The sequence below is a fragment of the Coregonus clupeaformis genome, chromosome 11, assembly GCF_020615455.1.
Source record: "Coregonus clupeaformis isolate EN_2021a chromosome 11, ASM2061545v1, whole genome shotgun sequence".
NCBI classification, from domain to species: domain Eukaryota; kingdom Metazoa; phylum Chordata; class Actinopteri; order Salmoniformes; family Salmonidae; genus Coregonus; species Coregonus clupeaformis.
The window spans coordinates 29699098-29721225 of NC_059202.1; the positions used below are offsets into that span (position 1 = coordinate 29699098).

General features: G+C 42.0%; 1 protein-coding gene across 1 annotated transcript in view; it reads left to right on the top strand.

The window, feature by feature from the left end:
* LOC121576749 (low-density lipoprotein receptor-related protein 5) overlaps positions 1-22128 on the top strand; it is a 95082-nt gene that overhangs the window by 57715 nt on the left and 15239 nt on the right. Inside the window, 1 exon segment of the mRNA XM_041890164.1 lies at positions 21672-21888. Coding sequence (XP_041746098.1) covers positions 21672-21888 — 217 coding nt within the window.

Here is a 22128-nt window from a genome sequence, read left to right on the forward strand (position 1 = left end):
ATGGTACATTAGAGGGAAATGAACAGGGGGCGGTGATGGAATTTCCTCCTGTAAAATATGAGGGGAATGAAAACTATATTCTCCGTTCTCAGAAGTGGTCTGAACCTCAAAGACCTCCTGTGATCTCAGCAGCTAGGCCAATACCCATCTCTACATGCTGGTGAGAAAAGAGTAGAAGCAACTTTGAACCCATGTGTGAAAAGAACACTTTTCCTTCTATGGCACTCTGCTGAGCCATGAATCTCATTAAAATAACTAAGATTAAATGAACAAAAAAAATGCTGAATTGCCTGTTTTTATGACAAATAAATCATTATGTGAAGTGGTCTATTATTTATATAAAAAGTGGAGAAAGTGCACGAACAACAATGAGTACTTGAGTGCATTTGATTACTTTAGTTGTTTTTTTGTACTTCACAGTCAAAGTAGTGGCAACCAGGGCTGTTTTGCCACCACAATGAAAAGCCTCGCTCTGAAAGAAAGTCTTTTATTGAGGCTTGAGAGCTGAATCTGACCAGCTGAAGGCCCTGGTGCTGATGGATGCTGGCTGAAACCCCTCTCGTCTGAAAGGATCAATAATGTTTTCTTTAAAGTTCCCCCGAAGCGTCGCTCAGATGGCCTCGCCACATTGTTGCCGTCTTGAGCCGTGAAACTTAATTTGTGGAGGATTTTCCAACAAGGGGCCTCTCTCTAAAACATTGGCCATGCTAATGACAGCTTTAGTCTCAGTGTAAGTGGCCCGTCCAAGCCTCTTCACATGGAGGACGGTAGGGGGGACAGCAGCAGAGTAAGCGATAGAGCACTCAGCCACTCAACACAGACACAACCACACACACACAGCCCTCTGACTGGTCAGTGTCAACTGCTCATCAACAGGTGAGTTGAGTCACACAGACTCACTCTGTTAATCCCTGTCCAACCACTCCCACAGTCAGTAAACTCAAACCACCTCGAGTCACGATTTAACTTCTAGGAAAAAAGTTCAAAAACTCCTTAAATTCCCATTCACCAACGGATTCCTCTGCCCATCATAGCCAATTCTGCGTTTTCGTTCAGTAAGACTTTCGAGAGATTAAGTCTGGCCCAGCATCAGCTGGGATGTTCCTCTCTTCCTACAGGTGATCTAAAGGCTTACTATGGAACTGTGGCTTTTATTAAGAGGGAAGGGGGGTGATGACACGTATCTCATTTTCAGAGGTGTCCAATAAGACGTCTTTGTACGAGCTTGTTGTGCTGGCCTTGTTGGCTTGTTTTGTTTGCACTGCTACATTTTTATATCTCACTTGTCACCGCATCTGGAGTGGAAGAGTTTGGCTCCCATTTAATAGTGCCTTTACAAATTAGAGTTTTGTGTGGAGAGTTCAGTCAAAACCCAGGTTTCTTTAAAAAGCCCCCATAGAAACTCAACTTGTCCGAGAAGCCAAGCAGTTAATTGCCTGGTTAACAGTTTGTTGCTGTTTTTTGCCTTATACAGTGAGGTCTTAAATGTTGATGTGCCAACCTCTGAGGAAGGATACAATGTTTCAGGGGAATAAAAGACACCTGACTTTCGTAAGATTTTTCACCCCCATCGGCCAGCACTCTGCTGTCCATCTGCTCACTCACTTCGCCATACATCATGGACAAGGCTGTATTAGATAACACATCTCTAGGTATCTGAAAGACTCATTAGTGGCAAGTGCAGCTCTTTGGTGCGTTCATCAAGGTTAGTGTTTTAAAGATGGCTGCCCAGACTGATGGCTAAGAGCTGGGTTAAACCTATTAAACTCCAATGTCTGACATAATTAGGCTAAATTAATTCAGGTTTTCCGATATATTCAAAGTTAATCAGAACCATTTTTTCAGGAAGATAACTATTAGCTATTACCTGTTTCAGGTGTCTTGATAACATTTTTCAAGATACCTTGCCCGTAAACGCTCATCATCATCTTGATGGCTCATAGCGGTGCACCTTTGAAAATAACAAATGAAAATAAAAAGTAAAGATGGATTGGAGAGGAGGCTCTTGAATCAACAAGAAAGTCTGTTTTCTTTTTGACGTTACAGCCTTGCTGTAGCGTCAAAAGGTTAATACCTGTACAGAGTGCTGTCTGGCTCTTCTCCCTAGCTCCAGCTCTGAGACTGCCTGGTCTCTTAGTGTTCAGCCAGAGAGGCAACCCCAGCCCTTAGTCCCAGATCCAGCTCAGTGCTGCACGACAATGTGTCTCATTTCCTGAGGGATGTACATTATTCCACATCTGTCAACAGGCGGGCGGCCTGTGAGCTCCTGTTCTGGCCAGGTTTGTGGCTTATTAACATGATTGTGCTGTGGCTACCCCTCTTTCAATAGCAGTGTTGTGGTAAGGAGTTGCCAGCAGCTGTCGACTTGTCTGTTCACAATACAGCCAAATCCCAAATACCACATTGTGTTGGAATTTACAGGCAAATAGGCCTGAGTGGCGTTTAAAGAAGTTTCTGAGACATCCAGCCTGTTTAGCCCGTCCTTTGAAAACCCAGTTGAGAAGAAAGGAAGCAACTTTGATAGTTCCTAGCTACATTAACATTAAGGCTACATTTTCCTTGAATATGGTGCTTGGAGGGTTGATTTCTCCATCACTTTTGCCTCAGTTATGTGTGTGCAAGTGTGCATGGATCAATAATTATTATGTTCAGCTACAGGTAGACCAGTGTTTCCCAAACTCTGTCCTCGGGACCACAAGGGGTGCACGTTTTGGTTTTTGCCCTAGCACTACACAGCTGATTTAGATAATTAAAGCTTGATTAGTTGATTATTTGAATCAGCTGTGAAGTGCTAGGGCAAAACCAAAACGTGCACCCCTTGGGGTCCCGTGGACCGAGTTTGGGAAACACTGAGCTAAACCCTCTCTGCTTCTGGTTCTGTGTCTCTGTCTGGGTGTGTGCGTGTTGGAGTTTGCCCATATGGTACAGTGGGATTTGGGCAGGTTTTTTGTATGGATATACTCTTAAGAAATTATTCAACATAAAATGTGACTTTAGGATGATTTGTAATGTACCATACATTATAAATCCCAATATATCAACTTGAGCCTGTGGGGCTAATACGTCTCCTGCAGCCAGGAAATAACTCAATCATCTACCATTGAAGGTATGCCTTTATAACCAAATGATTGTATTTTATATATTGTCGTTTTCTAGCAATAAGCCACGATTTTAAATTTCTAATCCTGTTACTGTACTATGTGAGGAAAAGCTGTTTGCTCAGGCTCTGAGGGGGAGTTCAGCATCACATTACGCTCATGTTGAGTTCCAGAGGAGGGCTACGATTATGATAATATAAATGTGTATTGCAGTAGGATGTTGAGATTTTGTTTTTCTATTTTGTAAACAGGATACATGAGCTCATGAGATCCACCATTTATTTTCAAAGATTGGTCTGTGAAGACTAACATCAACATGTAAGAGCAACCCAGTAAAACATGTTCAGATTAAATCTTCTAGGAGAATTTGATGATACGACCAATAGTCTAGTCTTTAAACCAAATGTTGTTAAAGGCTTCAAACAGTAGAAAAACGTTGTATATTGGGTGACATAGTTTGAATGTTATTTGAGAATATAGCATTTCTCCTCCTTTCCTGCTTATTTCCTGTGGAGGTGGTCGACCCTCAGGAGGGAGGGAGAGAAAGAAAAGAGAGAGGGAGGCTTGAAAGGGGACATTAGGGGGTTGGGGGAAAGTGCATGGAACATTGAGATGGATTGGAGTGGGGGAATAATGGAGGATTGGAGAGGAAAAGAAAAGAAAAGCAGTATGGACATTCTGTTTGAATTAAGGCAGTGCTCTTCTTGGCCTTACGTGGAGAACGGCAGATAAAAAGATAATATCATTTGTTGCCGAGTCGGGCCCTCGGAAGAACTGGCCAAACCCTATAACCTTTCAAAGCCAATTGTGAATAGGGAGGTTGTTTCGTGTGAAATGGCCTGAGGAAGGGTGGGGGGCTGTATTCGGGAGGGGGGTAATTGATCAAATCTGGCAGTTAAAAGGGGTAGGGGGGACGCTCATGTGGAGATTTAATTTGTGCACTTCTCCTGAACTACTTCAGGTAATGCAGTCCACCAGGTTTTTATGTGCATCTTGATGGTGATCCCAAAGCTGAGCTAACAGATCATATGTCAATGATATGATGGGCAGGTAGGAACATTACAGTAAATAAAACATAATAAAAAGTGTCCTTTTTGTTCAGGCCCAGACTACACAGACTGGTGCGCCATAGCCAATCAGAGCTACTGTAGGCATATATGCAAATAAGCCATTTGCCACACGGGCCTGCCATCATTCACTTTGAGCTGGACTGTGTGTTTACAGGCTGTAGCATTAGCTCAACTTTAGATCATTAGAAAGCATTCGCCAAAGACCACAAAATACACTTGAATGGTAAATAAATACCACGGGAGTCCTCTTACATTTGGGAACTTTACAGTCTTATTGATCAAACAACCCTGAATAGGTAGGCTATCTCTCCCTCAGTTGCCTATAAGGCAGGGCTCTCCAACCCAGTTCCTGGCGAGCTACCTTCCTTTAGGTTTTCATTCCAACCCGACTCTAGCACACCTGATGCTAATAATTAGCTGGTTGATAAGCTGAACCAGGTTAGTTACAACTGGGGTTGGAGCGAAAACCTACAGGAGTGTAGCTGTCCAGGAACAGGGTTGGAGACCCCTGCAATAAGGACTCAGACACACCGGTAGGATTGTCAAACGTTTGTCTGCCGACAGTACTTGGCACCTCTGAACCGAGTGTCGACAGACAATCTCTTTTGTGTTCACACAGCAAAGACTTTGGAAGTCGTCAGCCTCTCAGCCTTGTTAAAATACTTAAAACCAGACCGTGGCAGAGTAGCGTTGTTTGCCAATGCATATTCATTCGTGTTGCTTATGGTCTAGATTCCAAGCTATCTACGCTAATGTTGCTATTTTGAAGAAAGCCCTTGTTGATAGTAGCCAGGTGGCCACGGCTAGATAACTACCTAACAAGATGACGAAGAAACAATTTAATTCACTCATCCCATACTGCCAGTGCCAGCCCATAGCCAAATGTTTAGCTAGCTAACGTTAGCATATCCGCTAGCTAACACAACATGGCCAGCTAGCTCGGCAGCAGTGTTGCCAACTAATTTTCAGGGGAAGTTGCTAGAGGCAGGTCGATTTGTTGCTAAACGACGTTGTGATGTCATTGCGTGATGACCTCATTACGTAATAACGTAAAACTGCGTCATTAAGTTGAATACACAATAACGTTACTCAAATTTACTGGCCATCTCGGCGACAAATATGATTTGACATTTTGTTAGTTTAGATTTGTTTGTTTATTATCACATTTTTATTTGTAAAAGTAATATAAACACCACATTTTATATGAATAATATTTTTATTTTTAAACACAACACATTGAATTATTGAACAAGTACACATTATTGAACAATTACATTTTATGTTCTTATTAACTAGTAAACCTACACATTCTGAACAATTATAGTTTTCAGCAGTGTATTGGTAGTTAGTTAACATGCTACCTAACTGATCAACAATTATAGGTACAAGCTAATAACAAAGTAATAATAATAATAATAATAATAATATGCCATTTAGCAGACGCTTTTATCCAAAGCGACTTACAGTCATGCGTGCATAAATTTTTTGTGTATGGGTGGTCCCGGGGATCGAACCCACTACCTTGGCGTTACAAGCGCCGTGCTCTACCAGCTGAGCTAAAGTACAGTTGAAGTCGGAAGTTTACATACACCTTAGCCAAATACATTTAAACTCAGTTTTTCACAATTCCTGACATTTAATCCTAGTAAAAATTCCCTGTTTTAGGTCAGTTAGGATCACCACTTTATTTTAAGAATGTGAAATGTCAGAATAATAGTGGAGAGAATGATTTATTTCAGCTTGTATTTCTTTCATCACATTCCCAGTGGGTCAGAAGTTTACATACACTCTACTTTAAATTGTTTAACTTGGGTCAAACGTTTCGGGTAGCCTTCCACAAGCTTCCCACAATAAGTTGGGTGAATTTTGGCCCATTCCTCCTGACAGAGCTTGTCTAACTGAGTCAGGTTTGTAGGCCTCCTTGCTCGCACACGCCTTTTCAGTTCTGCCCACAAATGTTCTATAGGATTGAGGTCAGGGATTTGTGATGGCCACTCCAATACCTTGACTTTGTTGTCCTTAAGCCATTTTGCCACAACTTTGGAAGTATGCTTGGGGTCATTGTCCATTTGGAAGACCCATTTGCGACCAAGCTTTAACTTCCTGACTGATGTCTTGAGATGTTGCTTCAATATATCCACATAATTTCCACATAAAAAAAATAATCTGAGGTCTTGGCTGATTTTCTTTTGATTTTCCCATGATGTAAAGCAAAGAGGAACTGAGTTTGAAGGTAGGCCTTGAAATACATCTACAGGTACACCTCCAATTGACTCAAATGATGTCAACTAGCCTATCAGAAGCTTCTAAAGCCATGACATCATTTTCTGGAATTTTCCAAGCTGTTTAAAGGCACAGTCAACTTAGTGTATGTGAACTTCTGACCCATTGGAATTGTGATTAAGTGAAATAACCTGTCTGTAAACAATTGTTGGGAAAATTACTTGTGTCATGCACAAAGTAGATGTCCTAACCGACTTGCCAAAACTATAGTTTGTTAACAAGAAATTTATGGAGTGGTTGAAAAACAAGTTTTAATGACTCCAACCTAAGTGTATGGAAACTTCAGACTTCAACTGTATATATGCCATATTATTGAACAAGCAACTTAACTCAAATAATGATGTGTGTGCTAGCCAGCTCTCTCCAGGTTGTTGTGCTGCCACCATAGTCCCCGTGCCCAAGGACTCTAAGATAACCTGCCTAAATGACTAACGACCCGTAGCACTGACATCTGTAGCCATGAAGTGCTTTGAAAGGCTGGTCATGGCTCACATCGAACAGCATTATCCCAGAAACCCTAGACCCACTCCAATTTGCCTACCGCCCCAACAGATCCACAGATGATGCAATCTCTATTGCACTCCACACTGCCCTTTCCCACCTGGACAAGAGGAACACCTACGTGAGAATGCTATTCATTGACTACAGCTCAGCATTCAACACCATAGTGCCCTCTAAGCTCATCACTAAGCTAAGGATCCTGGGACTAAACACCTCCCTCTGCAACTGGATCCTGGACTTCCTGACGGGCCGCCCCCAGGTAGTAAGGGTAGGTAACAACACATCTGCTACACTGATCCTCAACACGGGGGCCCCTCAGGGGTGCGTGCTCAGTCCCCTCCTGTACTCTCTGTTCACCCATGACTGCATGGCCAGGCACGACTCCAACACCATCATTAAGTTTGCCAACGACACAACAGTGGTAGGCCTGATCACCGACAACGATGAGACAGCCTATAGGGGAGGAGGTCAGAGACCTGGCCGTGTGGTGCCAGGACAACAACCTCTCCCTCAACGTGACCAAGACAAAGGAGATGATTGTGGACTACAGGAAAAAAAAGAGGACTGAGCACGCCCCCATTCTCATCGACGGGGCTGTAGTGGAACAGGTTGAGAGCTTCAAGTTCCTTGGTGTCCACATCACCAACAAACTATCATGGTCCAAACATACCAAGACAGTCGTGAAGAGGGCACGACAAAGCCTATTCCCCCTCAGGAGACTGAAAAGATTTGGCATGGGTCCTCAGATCCTCAAAAAATTCTACAGCTGCACCATCGAGAGCAACCTGACTGGTTGCATCACCGCCTGGTATGGCAACTGCTTGGCCTCCGACCACAAGGCACTACAGAGGGTAGTGCGTACGGCCCAGTACATCACTGGGGCCAAGCTTCCTGCCATCCAGGACCTCTATACCAGGCGGTGTCAGAGGAAGGCCCTCAAAATTGTCAAAGACTCCAGCCACCCTAGTCATAGACTGTTCTCTCTGCTACCGCACGGCAAGCGGTACCGGAGTGCCAAGTCTAGGTCCAAAATACTTCTCAACAGCTTCTACCCCCAAGCCATAAGACTCCTGAACAGCTAATCATGGCTACCCGGACTATTTGCACTGCCCCCCCACCCCATCCTTTTACGCTGCTGCTACTCTGTTAATTATTTATGCATAGTCACTTTAACTCTACCCACATGTACATATTACCTAAACTACCTCAACTAGCCGGTGCCCCCGCACATTGACTCTGCAACGGTACCCCCCTGTATATATAGCCTCCCTACTGTTATTTTATTTTACTTCTGCTCTTTTTTTTCTCAACACTTTTTTTGTTGTTTTATTTTTACTTTTTTTGTTAAAAATAAATGCACAGTTGGTTAAGGGCTGTAAGTAAGCATTTCACTGTAATGTCTGCACCTGTTGTATTCGGCGCATGTGACCAATAAAATTTGATTTGATTTGCTTGGCTGGCTTGCTGCTGCCTTTGCACGAGCTGAGCGCCTGCTGCTGACATCATTCACAATGCACTTTTGCAGCCAGGCACGTGTGTTGTGACTGAGTGTGTGACAGAGAAACTTTTTGTGTCATTTAGAGGGAAAATGCATGCATTTTAGCGTTTGAGTCAATTTCCATCAGTTGCTAATAGTTCCAAATACATTTTTAAAAGTAGCTAAATTTGTTGCTTGGTGCTGTTTGAAAAAAAAAGTTGCCAGGGTAGTCTGTAAAGTTGCTAAATCTAGCAACAAAATTGCTAAGTTGGCATCACTGCTCGGCAGCTAACACTAACTCGGCAGCTAACACAGGCAGCTCTTTCATGGAAACTAGCTGATCCATTGTGATTCAATTGTAATGTCAATACTAGCTACAATGGTTAGCTAGATTGGAGAAAGTATATTTTTGTGTTGTGTGCATTGCGTCTGCACTTAGCTAGCTACCATCCCATAGCCTACATTACATATGAAGTGTGACTGGCTCATCCGTGGATGTAAGGAAAAAATAGTCTCCTTTTGTTGTCTCCACAACGTGGGGGTTCGTGCTCTCTGATTGGCTCAAAGTCAAGTTGTTGTCCACTGACGAGCATTGCGGTTCTACAAGTAGAATCGGTAGGTTCGTCGCCACCCAGGTCGGCACGCAGCAGGAATCGATTTTGTTCTAGCAAGAGAAGGAACGGCCTCCCACTGTGAAAAGTATCTATCAGCAGTCAGTCAGTGGTGAAATTCTCGGTGTGTTTCATGCTTAAGATCAACAACTAATTTTAGCCAGAGCAAGTTGAGCTAAAATCTAAAGAGGGAACTGTAGATAAACCCTCTCAAACTTTTTCAGGCTGTCAAAATTGTACTGATAAACACTGGGGAATAGTGTCTGCTCGCCCTTTCTGCAGCTTGCCTGCTAATGCATGCTTCTGTCCCAACCCACGTTTTCACAACTGAATGGGAGCTTGCCTGCCTGCCCATTTGATCGATGCCAAATATATTTGATTGACAACAAAGAGATGCTAACTGTGGATAAGTCATTCAAGTTCAGCATAGTTGTACTTTGGGGAAGCAAAACAAAATATTTCAAAAATCACCATTATAAAGTATTGCTGCGTCTGTCATCACATTTGCAGACTGATGTAAGATAGCCAACTATTCATAATGTGATGTAGATTGGATAGTCATAAGTTAGGATAATAATATAACTGACTCACTGTTAGCAAAAAATACTTCTGCTTTTCTTCTCCTTTCTTTGCACACATCCAGAGCTCTGCCCCAGCTAGAGATAAAAAAATTTGGTAGATCTTTTAATTTTTTTGCCTTTTTATAAACATATTTCATTCAATTCTACGACACTTTACCTTCACGACTGGAGGCAATGGTAGAATCTTTAATACCACAAAAATTACAGGGTAGGCTACTCGGCTGACACTGACAAACTGAGATAAATAAAAAACGACCTCGTCTTGAATGCAACCATCTAATCGAGGCCTATGAAAAGGGAAGACTCATATTGTAGGCTATGACATCCATCTAGCCTGGAGGAGAAAATTATTGTCCTAAAAAAGCTTTTCAGGAGCAAAGACTCACCCAATGATAAAGACAGTGAATATGCGCACTCACCGGGATATGGCAGATGCTCTTTTTTTTTTAGGGGGTAGATCAGCTTTAATATTTCAGATTGTAACTTCCATCAATGTAATTGTCTGCATCACTTCCAATCCCCCATATGTTTTTTTTCTCTCGCAAATATATATCCTTTAAAAATATATATTTCCCTTTATTACTTTCCTACCCCACCACCCCTTCCCTAATTGGAGTAAACTAGTGAACAACAATGCTTAGGCCTCTACTTCCAGCTCATACATACTATATACATACTATCTCTTTCGTATCGTCTGAGATCCCCAGAGATTGGAAAGCTGCCGCGGTCATCCCCCTCTTCAAAGGGGGTGACACTCTAGATCCAAACTGTTACAGACCTATATCCATCCTACCCTGCCTTTCGAAAGTATTTGAAAGCCAAGTTAACAAACAGATCACCGACCACTTCGAATCCCACCGTACCTTCTCCGCTATGCAATCTGGTTTCCGAGCTGGTCATGGGTGCACCTCAGCCACGCTCAAGGTCCTAAACGATATAATATCCGCGATTGATAAAAGACAGTACTGTGCAGCCGTCTTCATCGACCTGGCCAAGGCTTTCGACTCTGTCAACCACTGCATTCTTATTGGCAGACTAAATAGCCTTGGTTTCTCAACTGACTGCCTCGCCTGGTTCACCAACTACTTTTCAGAGAGAGTTCAATATGTCAAATCGGAGGGCCTGTTGTCTGGACCTCTGGCAGTCTCTATGGGGATGCCACAGGGTTCAATTCTCGGGCCGACTCTATTCTCTGTGTATATCAATGATGTCGCTCTTGCTGCTGGTGACTCTCAGATCCACCTCTACGCAGACGACACCATTTTGTATACATCTGGCCCTTCATTGGACACTGTGTTAACAAACCTCCAAATGAGCTTCAATGCCATACAACACTCCTTCCGTGGCCTCCAACTGCTCTTAAACGCTAATAAAACTAAATGCATGCTCTTCAATCGAACGCTGCTTGCACCTGCCTGCCCGACTAGAATCACTACTCTCGGCGGGTCTTAGAATATGTGGACAACTACAAATACCTAGGTGTCTGGTTAGACCGTAAACTCTCCTTCCAGACTCACATTAAGCATCTCCAATCCAAAGTTACATCTAGAATTGGCTTCCTGTTTCGCAACAAAGCCTCCTTCACTCATGCTGCTAAACCTGCCCTCGTAAAACTGACTATCCTACCGATCCTTGACTTCGGCGATGTCATTTACAAAATAGCTTCCAACACTCAACTCAGCAAATTGGATGTAGTCTATCACAGTGCCATCCGTTTTGTCACCAAAGCCCCATATACTACCCACCATTGTGACCTGTACGCTCTCGTTGGCTGGCCCTCACTACATATTCGTCGCCAAACCCACTGGCTCCAGGTCATCTATAAATCAATTCTAGGCAAATCCCCGCCTTATCTTAGCTCATTGGTCACCATAGCAACACCCACCCGTAGTATGCACTCCAGCAGGTACAGTGCCCTCCACTATTATTGGCACCCCTGTTTAAGATGTGGTCGAGGACTTCCAAAAATTCTAATTTTTTTTTAAACAACATAGAACCCAAATGCAAAAAAATAGAAAAATCCAACCTTTTATTTAAGTACATTACTTTGGTGGTAAAAAAAAAAATCACACATTTAGAAAAAATTAACTTGAAATTGTGTCCCACAATTATTGGCACCCCTAACAATTCCGCTGAAAATTTTAATTGATTTTTAAAAAAATATATTTTTCTGTAGTTGCTAAAGTTGGTCAGGGTATCTAATTAATTTAATTAGTAATTCATGACTTCCTGTTTCCCTGGGGTATAAATATGACGTGACACAGAGGCCTAATTCTCTTACCCATTTGTCAACATGGCAAAGACAAGAGAACACACCATTCAAGTAAGGCAGATTTGTGTCGACATTCATAAGTCAGGCAATGGCTACAAGAAAATAGCCACTCGCCTTAACTTGCCCGTATCTACAGTCAGAGGAATCATTAAGAAGTTTAAAACAACTGGAACAGTGACAAACAAGGCTGGAAGAGGTCCCATGTTTATCTTGCCACAACGCACAGTGAGGAGGATGGTAAGAGAAGTAAAAAAAAAGTCCTAAGCTCACTGTCACAGAATTGCATCAAAGTGTGGCATCTTGGGGTCACAAAGTCTCCAAAATAACCATCAGACGCTCTCTACATGCCAACAAGCTGTTTGGGAGGCATGCAAGGAAAAAGCCTTTTCTCACTAACACTCACAAACGTAAACGTCTGGAGTTTGCTAAGCGGCACTGGGACTTCAACTGGGATCGTGTGCTTTGGTCAGATGAGACTAAGATTGAGCTTTTTGGCAACAAACACTCTAAGTGGGTCTGGCGTAAAACAAAAGATGAGTATGCCGAAAAGCACCTCATGCCCACCGTGAAGTATGGTGGAGGATCTGTGATGCTGTGGGCCTGTTTCTCTTCCAAAGGCCCTGGGAACCTTGTTAGGGTGCATGGCATTATGAACGCTTTGAACTACCAGGACATTTTAAATAAAAACCTGATGGCCTCTGCCAGAAAGCTGAAGATGGGTCGTCATTGGGTCTTTCAGCAGGATAATGATCCAAAACATGTGGCAAAATCTACACAAAAATGGTTCAGCAGTCACAAACTCAAGGTCCTCCCATGGCCATCTCAGTCCCCAGACCTCAACCCAATCGAAAACCTGTGGGGCGAGCTAAAGAGGAGAGTGCATAAGAGAGGACCCAGGACACTGGATGATCTAGAAAGATTGTGCAAAGAAGAATGGTCAAAGATCCCTCTCTCTGTGTTCTCCAATCTTGTGAAATGTTATAGGAGGAGATTAAGTGCTGTATTGTTGGCAAAAGGGGGTTGTACAAAGTATTAACATCAGGGGTGCCAATAATTGTGGGACACATGATTTCAAGTTTTTTTTTTCTAAATGTGTGATTTTTTTTTTTTACACCAAAGTAATGTACTTAAATAAAAGGTTGGATTTTTCTATTTTTTTGCATTTGGGTTCTATGTTGTTTAAAAAAAAAGGAGAATTTTTGGAAGTCCTCGACCACATCTTAAACAGGGGTGCCAATAATTGTGGAGGGCACTGTATATCTCACTGGTCATCCCCAAAGCCAACACCTCTTTTGGCTGCCATTCCTTCCAGTTCTCTGCTGCAAATGACTGAAACGAGCTACAAAAATCTCTGAAGCTGGAGACACTTATCTCCCTCATTAACTTTCAGCAGCAGTTGTCAGAGCAGCTTTTCGATCACTCTACCTGTACACAGACCATCTGTAATTAGCCCACCCAACTACCTCATCCCCATATTGTTATTTACATTATTTATTTTGCTAATTTGCACCCCAGTATCTCTATTTGCACATCATCTTCTGCACATCTATCACTCCAGTGTTAATACTAAATTGTAATTATTTTAGCACTATGGCCTATTTATTGCCTTACCTCCATAACTTACTACATTTGCACACACTGTATATAGATTTTCTATTGTGTTATTGACTATGTTTTGTTTATTCCATATGTAACTCTGTTGTTGTTTTTAATCGCACTGCTTTGCTTTATCTTGGCCAGGTCGCAGTTGTAAATGAGAACTTGTTCTCAACTGGCTTACCTGGTTAAATAAAGGTTAAATAAAAAATAAAAATATAAAAAAATACATTTTATGGACACAGTCAATTTTACAATAATTCTAGTTTGTTTGTTTTTACTCCTGAACTTCCTCTACCCTCAACCTCTCCGATCATTTTCATGATGTCCATCCGGTTTGCTTCTGTATGCCATATCTTTCTAAATGTGCTCTTTCACAAAAGCTCTCAACCTATTACCTATATACTTATTATGGACACAGTATGCTTACATTATTAGTTATCTTGTTGTTATTAATTGTTGTTAGTTGTTATTAGTCCCATCCTTCAACTCCATTCAACACCACCCATCTATCTCTTAACACCTTCCATATTGGATTTCTATTTGCCATATATTTTTCAACTGTGATGTTTTACAAAAGTTATGAACCTTTCTATTCTCATTGTTTCTACAGATTGTAAATTGAAAATAATTTTTTTTGCTAAAAGTATTATTATATTATTGATCGGTTGACTATGACTTTTCAGATCACCCAGTAATGCTATCTGCAGGGTTAGCTCCAGGTAAATATTGCAATCCTTTAGCCATTCCTGGACCTGTGTCCAAAAACAAGCTACAAATGGACATTACCAAAACAAATGATCTAATGATTCTGTCTCTTCGCAGCTAAATCTGCAGAGCTGGGAAGATTGTATCCCCCATATAAGTAACATTCTATTGGTAGCAAGAATTTTATATAATAATTTAAACTGAAAAATTCTAAGTTTTGAATCCGGCGTCGTTTTGCGTATCAGTACATACAGGAGAGAAGCCCTACTCGTGCTCTGACTGTGTAAAATGCTTTACAACATCAACTAAGCTAAAATGTCATCAGAAAACACACACTGGAGAGAAGCCTAACTCCTGCTCTGACTGTGGGGCGAGTTTCTCACAACCGGGCACCTTAAAGCAACATGAACGTATACACACAGGAGAGAAGCCTTAATACTGCTCTGACTGTGGAAAATGTTATAAAACATCAGTTGAGCTAAAAGGTCATCAGAGTACACACACAAGAGAAAAGCCTCATCAGTTGTCTCAGACCAGTTAAGATTAAAGTCACTTCATTCTCACCTCAGAAAGGAAGTGGTAACAGTGAATTTGATAACATTAAGAAACAGTAACACTCTATTGTAATCCGATTGTTTCTCACTGTGAGATAATTGTTCAGAGGAAAGGGAACATTATAGAATGTTAGCCTGTCTTGACTTTACTGATCAGTGTTCACCTGGTCAGTTTTGGTGTGTTTTGTTAGCTTCTGCTGTAAAGATATTGAGATGACCTTGGATTTGCCCTTAGGGTTGAATACACTCAGTGAGGTCTGATAGATGACTGGGTGGTACTGCTTTCCTCTGCAGTTTTCTGTGGGAATGAGCTAGTTCGGACACTCATCGGTACAACACAAGACATGCAGCAAGAGGTTTCTTCACAGTCCCCAGGTCCAGAACAGACGCTGGGAAACACACAGTATTAAATAGAGCCATGACTACATGGAACTCTCTGCCAGGTAACTCAAACTAGCAATAAAACCAGATTCAAAAAAACATAAAATAAAATAAACCTTATGGCACATTACAAAAATAACAACAGGAACTTTTAGCTCAGCTGATGTTGTGAAGCATTTTACACATCTCATATGTATATACTGTATTCTATAATATTCTACTGTATCTTAGTCCATGTCGCTCTGTCATTGGTTGTCCATATATGTATATACTGTATTCTATAATATTCTACTGTATTTGCCGCTCTGTCATTGCTTGTCCATATTCAGTTGAAGTCGGAAGTTTACATACACTTAGGTTGGAGTCATTACTTGTTTTTCAACCACTCCACAAATTTCTTTTTAACAAACTATAGTTTTGGCAAGTCGGTTAGGACATCTACTTTGTGCATGACACAAGTCATTTTTCCAACAATTGTTTACAGCCAGATTATTTCACTTATAATTCACTGTATCACAATTCCAGTGGGTCAAAAGTTTACATACACTAAGTTGACTGTGCCTTTAAACAGCTTGGAAAATTCCAGAAAATGATGGCATGGCTTTAGAAGCTTCTGATAGCTAATTTACATAATTTGAGTCAATAGGAGGTGTACCTGTGGATGTATTTCAAGGCCTACCTTCAAACTCATTGCCTTTTTGCTTGACATCATGGGAAAATGAAAAGGAATCAGCCAAGACCTCAGAATAAATTTTGTAGACCTCTACAAGTCTGATTCATCCTTGGGAGCAATTTCCAAACACCTGAAGGTACCACGTTCATCTGTGCAAACAATAGTACGCAAGTATAAACACCATGGGACCATGCAGCCGTCATACCGCTCAGGAAGGAGATGCGTTCTGTCTCCTAGAGATGAACGTACTTTGGTGCAAATCAATCCCAGAACAACAGCAAAGGACCTTGTGAAGATGCTGGAGGAAACGGGTACTAAAGTGTCTATATCCACAGTAAAATGAGTCTTATATCGACATGACCCCAAGCATACTTCCAAGTTGTGGCAAAATGGCTTAAGGACAACAAAGTGTCTCCTGAGTGGCGCAGTGGTCTAAGGCACTGCATCGCAGTGTTAACTGTGCCACTAGAGATCCTGGTTCGAATCCAGGCTCTGTCGCAGCCGGCCGCGACCGGGAGACTCATGGGCGGCGCACAATTGGCCCAGCGTCGTCCAGGGTAGGGGAGGGAATGGCCGGCAGGGATGTAGCTCAGTTGATAGAGCATGGCGTTTGCAACGCCAGGGTTGTGGGTTTGATTCCCACGGGGGGCCAGTATAAAAAAAATATGTATTCACTAACTGTAAGTCGCTCTGGATAAGAGCGTCTGCTAAATGACTAAAATGTAAAAAAATGTAATGGATCGGGACGTCAAAAATCTCTTCCCAACTATTTTGCAATCTAAATGGGACGTCTGTCAATCCTTTGGTCCTTAAATTAAACTGGTATACTTTATTTATCATAGTTTTCTTTAACCAATTATGTTCTTTAATGCAGGGCCGACAGACAAGTTCCTTACTTTTTCCCCCTTCCACTTTCATTTTTGCGGTAATGCTGCAATTATTTGGTTGTAATTTTAGGTAGAGCAGACATTTCCATATGTTTTTATTAGCTGCATGTGCGACAACTCCACCAGTCCTACCGATGATATCATTTACGAAGATTATACCTTTTTAAAACATTTTGTCAAAAAAAAAAAGGTGCTCTTCGCTATAGTATCAATAAGATGAGCTACTGTTCACTCAACTATTGTGAGTTGAGAATTTTGATAACCTAGCAAAAGATGGTTCGTTTTTTTCTTTATCCTCTCTTTTGCGATAGGCCTAGGTCTATTATAGATGCTTTTCACTTACAGCCGCAAATCAACAATCAGCTGTTTTATATGCTGCTCGCACTGCCCAAATTGCATGCTTGGTTATGCACTGGCCTTGTGATTTCAAACAATCCACAGCAAAAAATAAAAAAATAAGCTAATGATGCTCTGTGGCTAAATCATTTTCTCTGATGTAGGGTTTTGAAGGATTGTAATTATTTTTGTGTAGTCAGGAGTCATTATATAACTTTGCCAAGTTCAATTTAGGGGAAGTGATTCACATTTCTTGCTAGCTAACCAATTGACAGCTGCATCTCTAGCTGAAGCCACCGAAAAACGATATGGGGGGGAAAAAGTCTGCCACTCAACCACTCATCCATCCAATGACATGACATCCTTCCAGCAGCTAGCTAGGCTCCGTGCTTTTAGCATCTTCTCTCCTCACCATGGAAAAATGTGTGGAATTGCAGGAAATTATATTTAAAACGCTAAAATGTTTTGCTCGCAAAAGGGGGGTGGTATTGATGTGGGTAGGGTACGCAGACCCACGAGCCACTGCGGCCCCTCATAATGAGATCCGTTTTTTTGTGGCCCCCACCCCAATAAAAATTGCCCATCCCAGCTCTACTTCATGAAATTTGTCAAATAGAACCTATTTTTAAAACCTCCTATAAAGTTGGTTTTGAAGCATAAACTGTCAATTTTATATTTTTGACTGATATTATCATTGTCTGTTTCATATTTACAAAGTAGTTAAAATGCTGTCAGTTCCACTATAAGCTGCTAGCTAGTAGAAACTAAGACTGGGCTTTGAGGGCCATGCAGCCTTCTGTCACACTGCCCCGGCCTGCAGATTGAATTTGTATGGCATCTCAGTGACACTGAGGCGCAAAGAGGACGTTTACAATTGGCTGGCATTGAAGCCTGCCGAGGATTGACTTTTCCCTGAATTGCTGATGAGACTTTTGTGTTTTTTGTTTTGTTTGTTATGTTTTCCTCGGTCAAGAAAAGGGTTCTCACACTATAAAAAAAAAAACTCTCCCAGTGCATAATTCTCTCTGAAAAAGAGCAGGGAGAATAAAATGGTGCACCCATCTTTCAGTGGAGATGGCCATGTCTAATTGTCTCAGTAAAAAATGAATAGGATGTTTGTAAGGGAGGGGAATAGACTCCTGCTGATAGGAGGGCCATCAAAGTGCATGTTTTTTGTTTTCTCGGTTGGTCCTAAATCCAATAAAAATAACATATTTTTTTGATTCCATTTTGTGTTTGTTTGCAAGATTTTCCTTTTTGGTAGAAGGGGAGGTCAATTCCTTCAACACTTTCTTCTCCCTGTGGCATTATATGTTTGAATGACCTCAGAGGCCTGCTTAGGTTTGTTCTGAACTAATTAGCCTAGGCAGCTGGCGCGTTCTTAACAGCACAGAGGGTCCAGTGTGTGCTGGCAGCCATGCGTTTACCCGGGCCTGCGGTCTAGGGCTTCCCCTCCCCCACTACTTCCCCTCTTCCCTCCTTCCTCCCCTCCACTCCCAGGCCAGCCCCAGAAAGAGTTAACTTGGAGAAAGTGTGGCTGCGGCTAGAATCCAGGGCTAAAAATCAACCAGCTGCACACTTAATCCTTTGATGCGCTGGAGGAACATGACTCCATAGCAAGAGCAGTAATCTTACCTGGATTAGACTGAAAAAGAAATGGACAGGGGAGGAATGCCCGAGTTGGAGGTTTTCTCCATTGCTGGTAAAAATGCTGGGGGTTTTGGTGGTTACGCGGGTGAGCAGTCGAACAATGTCCTGTAGTCCACTGAAAGCGAAAAGGCAAGGGGAAACAGATGTTTGAAAGGTATGCCATCCAATAAAATGTCTAAATACACCAGTGGAAAGAATTCATGCCTCACTCGAAATCATGAGATGAGAAAGATCAACCCCAGTCCATCCTGTGTTCAACCACGCTCCCAAGATTCTGGGAAGATTGTGTTATAATAATAATAAAGTGAAAGTCTGCTTCCAAAGCACAACTGGTCATCCATATTTTAATTGGGACACAGATAACACTCTAATTAGGCCTAACTGCAAAATAACAAATATTTACATTCCAAAGGCAGGAAGAAGTGTTTAAATGATCCATCTCCCTAAAACAGGGAATAATACCATTCATGGCATACCACACAAGTTGTGTGAAGCTTCCAGGAAAGTCCAGTTGAGGTATTAGATCTCTGCCAGCTGGGGCTGCTATAGAAACTATGGTTGCTGTTTGTTGAGCATCATGACCTACCCTCCCCCCTCAGTGTGTTACTGCGCTTTGATACACAGTTCAACTTCAAAGACAAGTTGGAGTGAAGTGTGAAAAAACTAACCTTTCTGAATATCTTACCAGTTCCCCTTTAAGACTTCCCACTGAGTTTTATTGGCTGGCTTGAGATGTGCTTAGCCCTCTTAGTCAGTGCTATATGCTTTCTCCTAATGTCTTTATCCTAACTGCCACACAGGTATAAGGTCCCATAAAGAATGCTGGGTGTGAACCCAGTCCACCCCCCTAGTCTCTCTCTCTCTCAGCCATGTGGTCAGAGCAGTTTAGTGAGCCGGATTATCCTCCATCTCACCTTCTCCTCCTCAAAAGCGACACAATTTCTCTGTGGTGTCAAATTCTGCCAGTCCCCCTCATATTGTGCTGCCTGCAGTGTTTGTGAAGAGAAAAAGTAATTCACCCAACAATGTGGCAATTATTTTTTCATATTGGGAGAGCGGGAGGAAGTCAGTGAGTTGCTCCACCAGCTGCAGGAAGCGAGGGACTGAATTACAGAAATTAATCAAGTGGACACCCCGCTAGGGCAGGCAGCCTCAGCCCCATCTCCGTCTGCCCACTCCCTACTCCACACAGAAAGAGCTGGAGATGGGAACCACGCCATACAGAAAGTATTTGTTTTAAGAGCTTCTCTGCAAAACATTATGCCACACTAATATGGCCGTCACTGGCAAAGCCGTCTGTGAATGTGTAGGTAATATTTAGACATCAGCTGGTATTCACTCAAGCAATCCAAAGTAAGACCACCAGATCTTAGTTGTCATTGTTAAATACCTGCTGTGAACACGTTATGAAGGTGTACTGGTGCCTTTGTGCTCAATTCCTATAGGGTTTTGTAAAGTGCTTGTGGACGAGTTCTTGTTTTCATCCAGAGAAGTGTACTTTTCATTATCGTTTTTGTGTCCAAGCCACTTTGGCTTGTCTCCCGCCAAAATAAAGACCTAGCGTTGGTTGGTTGTATGGAGTGATTAACACCCACGTGAACCCACTGATACCTCCATGCAAACAGAAATGGGAGAAGCACACCGTGCTGATCTGTGTAGCGATCAATTTCTCCTGGAGTAGAATATGCTCACCAAGTCACGTAGGAGTGGCCATCATAAGATGCCACACTCCAGAATTTTCGGTCGGACGGAAATATTTCCTAAAGATGACACCAGTTTGCTAAAATAAAAAACATGGGTTTTGTGTAATAGTAATGCCGGGTAGGCTAGGATTTGTGTCGAGTGTAATTGCAGCCTTTTCAAAAATAAGCACAGTTCAAAAATAAGCACAAACTCGGTTTCAGTTCTCCCTTTCTGCTCATCATAAGACCGAGGCATGCTTTGGCAACACTCCCGATATCCGTTTACTTCATTTTCTTCTCTATCTCCCTAATGCAACCCTTGTGACTGGAATCCTATACTGTCACATTTATTCATTTAAGTGTGATATACTAAGCATGAATAAGGATTTTTTGTGCTTGCTCCTACTTAGCAGAAATTGTGTTTTTCCCAGATAGAGATATTGATGGTCATGCTCCACAGTTAATGGTGATCTTTGAATATAAATAGCTTGTCAGTTTGCAGTTAGTTACATATTGAGTTTTGTTGATTTGATATGTCTCCATGATTTGGCTTTGAAACACAGTCTTGAAATTAGTGCTCCTATGGAATAATATTATGTCACTGTCAGTGCATTCTATCCAGCTGTGTCAGTAACCTGCTCTGACCTGTTTGTGTGTTTTTAAATGTACCCCAGCTTACCCCAGGTTCTCAAGAACTAGATGTCATAACTCATATTGATGCCTACAGAATCTATGGCACAGATCATCAACTAAATTCAGCTGCGAGACCATTTTTTTTTCTTGAGCGGATGGTCAGGGGGCCAGAACATAATTACAAATATTTTGTAGACTGCAAATTGACCGCAAGAAGCCCAAACAGATATAATATTTGACTAAAACATAATAATTTCAAACCTTGCTAACATTTGTATACAATGAAATATATCTCTCTCTTATGCGTGGGAATACTTTGGAACAGATTTCCAAAATTAAATCACTTGGAGCTGATTTGCTGGTGTTTTGCTCAGAAAACTTGGGCAGCCAAATAAAATCACCACCAGTTTCCTTCCGCCAATTGGGGAATCCTGATCTATGGGGTGTAGGTAGATGCTTGTGAGTTACAGAACAAGAGCCTGAGGACAAATCACAAACTCTGTTGCTTGACAGATTGCTTAGGATGCCTATCAGTTGCCATTTCCTACCGCTGTGCCCTTGAGCAAAGCACCCAACTGCTTCAAGGGTGCTGAAATAACAAACTTGTTTGCTCATACATGGCCTAAGCTACTGCTTGGGTTGCCCATCAATATTAAACCGTCCTCTCCATACACCCAGGTGATTGACGTGGACGGCTCCAACAGGATGACCCTGCTGGAGGACAAGCTGCCTCACATCTTTGGCTTCACGCTGCTGGGCGACTACATCTACTGGACGGACTGGCAGAGGAGGAGCATCGAGAGGGTCCACAAGACCAACGCCATCCGAGAGATCATCATTGATCAGCTGCCTGATCTCATGGGACTCAAGGCCACCAGAGTCACTGAGGTCTCCGGTAAGAGAAAAAGGAAATTATGGCGTTTTATTGTTATTTGGATGTACACAGCTGTAGTAGTGTAAGAAGTGTGTTTTGTATATAGGTAGTTCTGCAGTAGTAAGTATGCAATAATTATGAGTACTACTAGGGTAAATGTTTTCTTATATATGATGTATTCTCACATCGATTTCCACAACTGACAGCTGTAAGCAGAGAGTGAACAGTACCAGATCTCCCGGTCTGCTGCAGATAAACTGA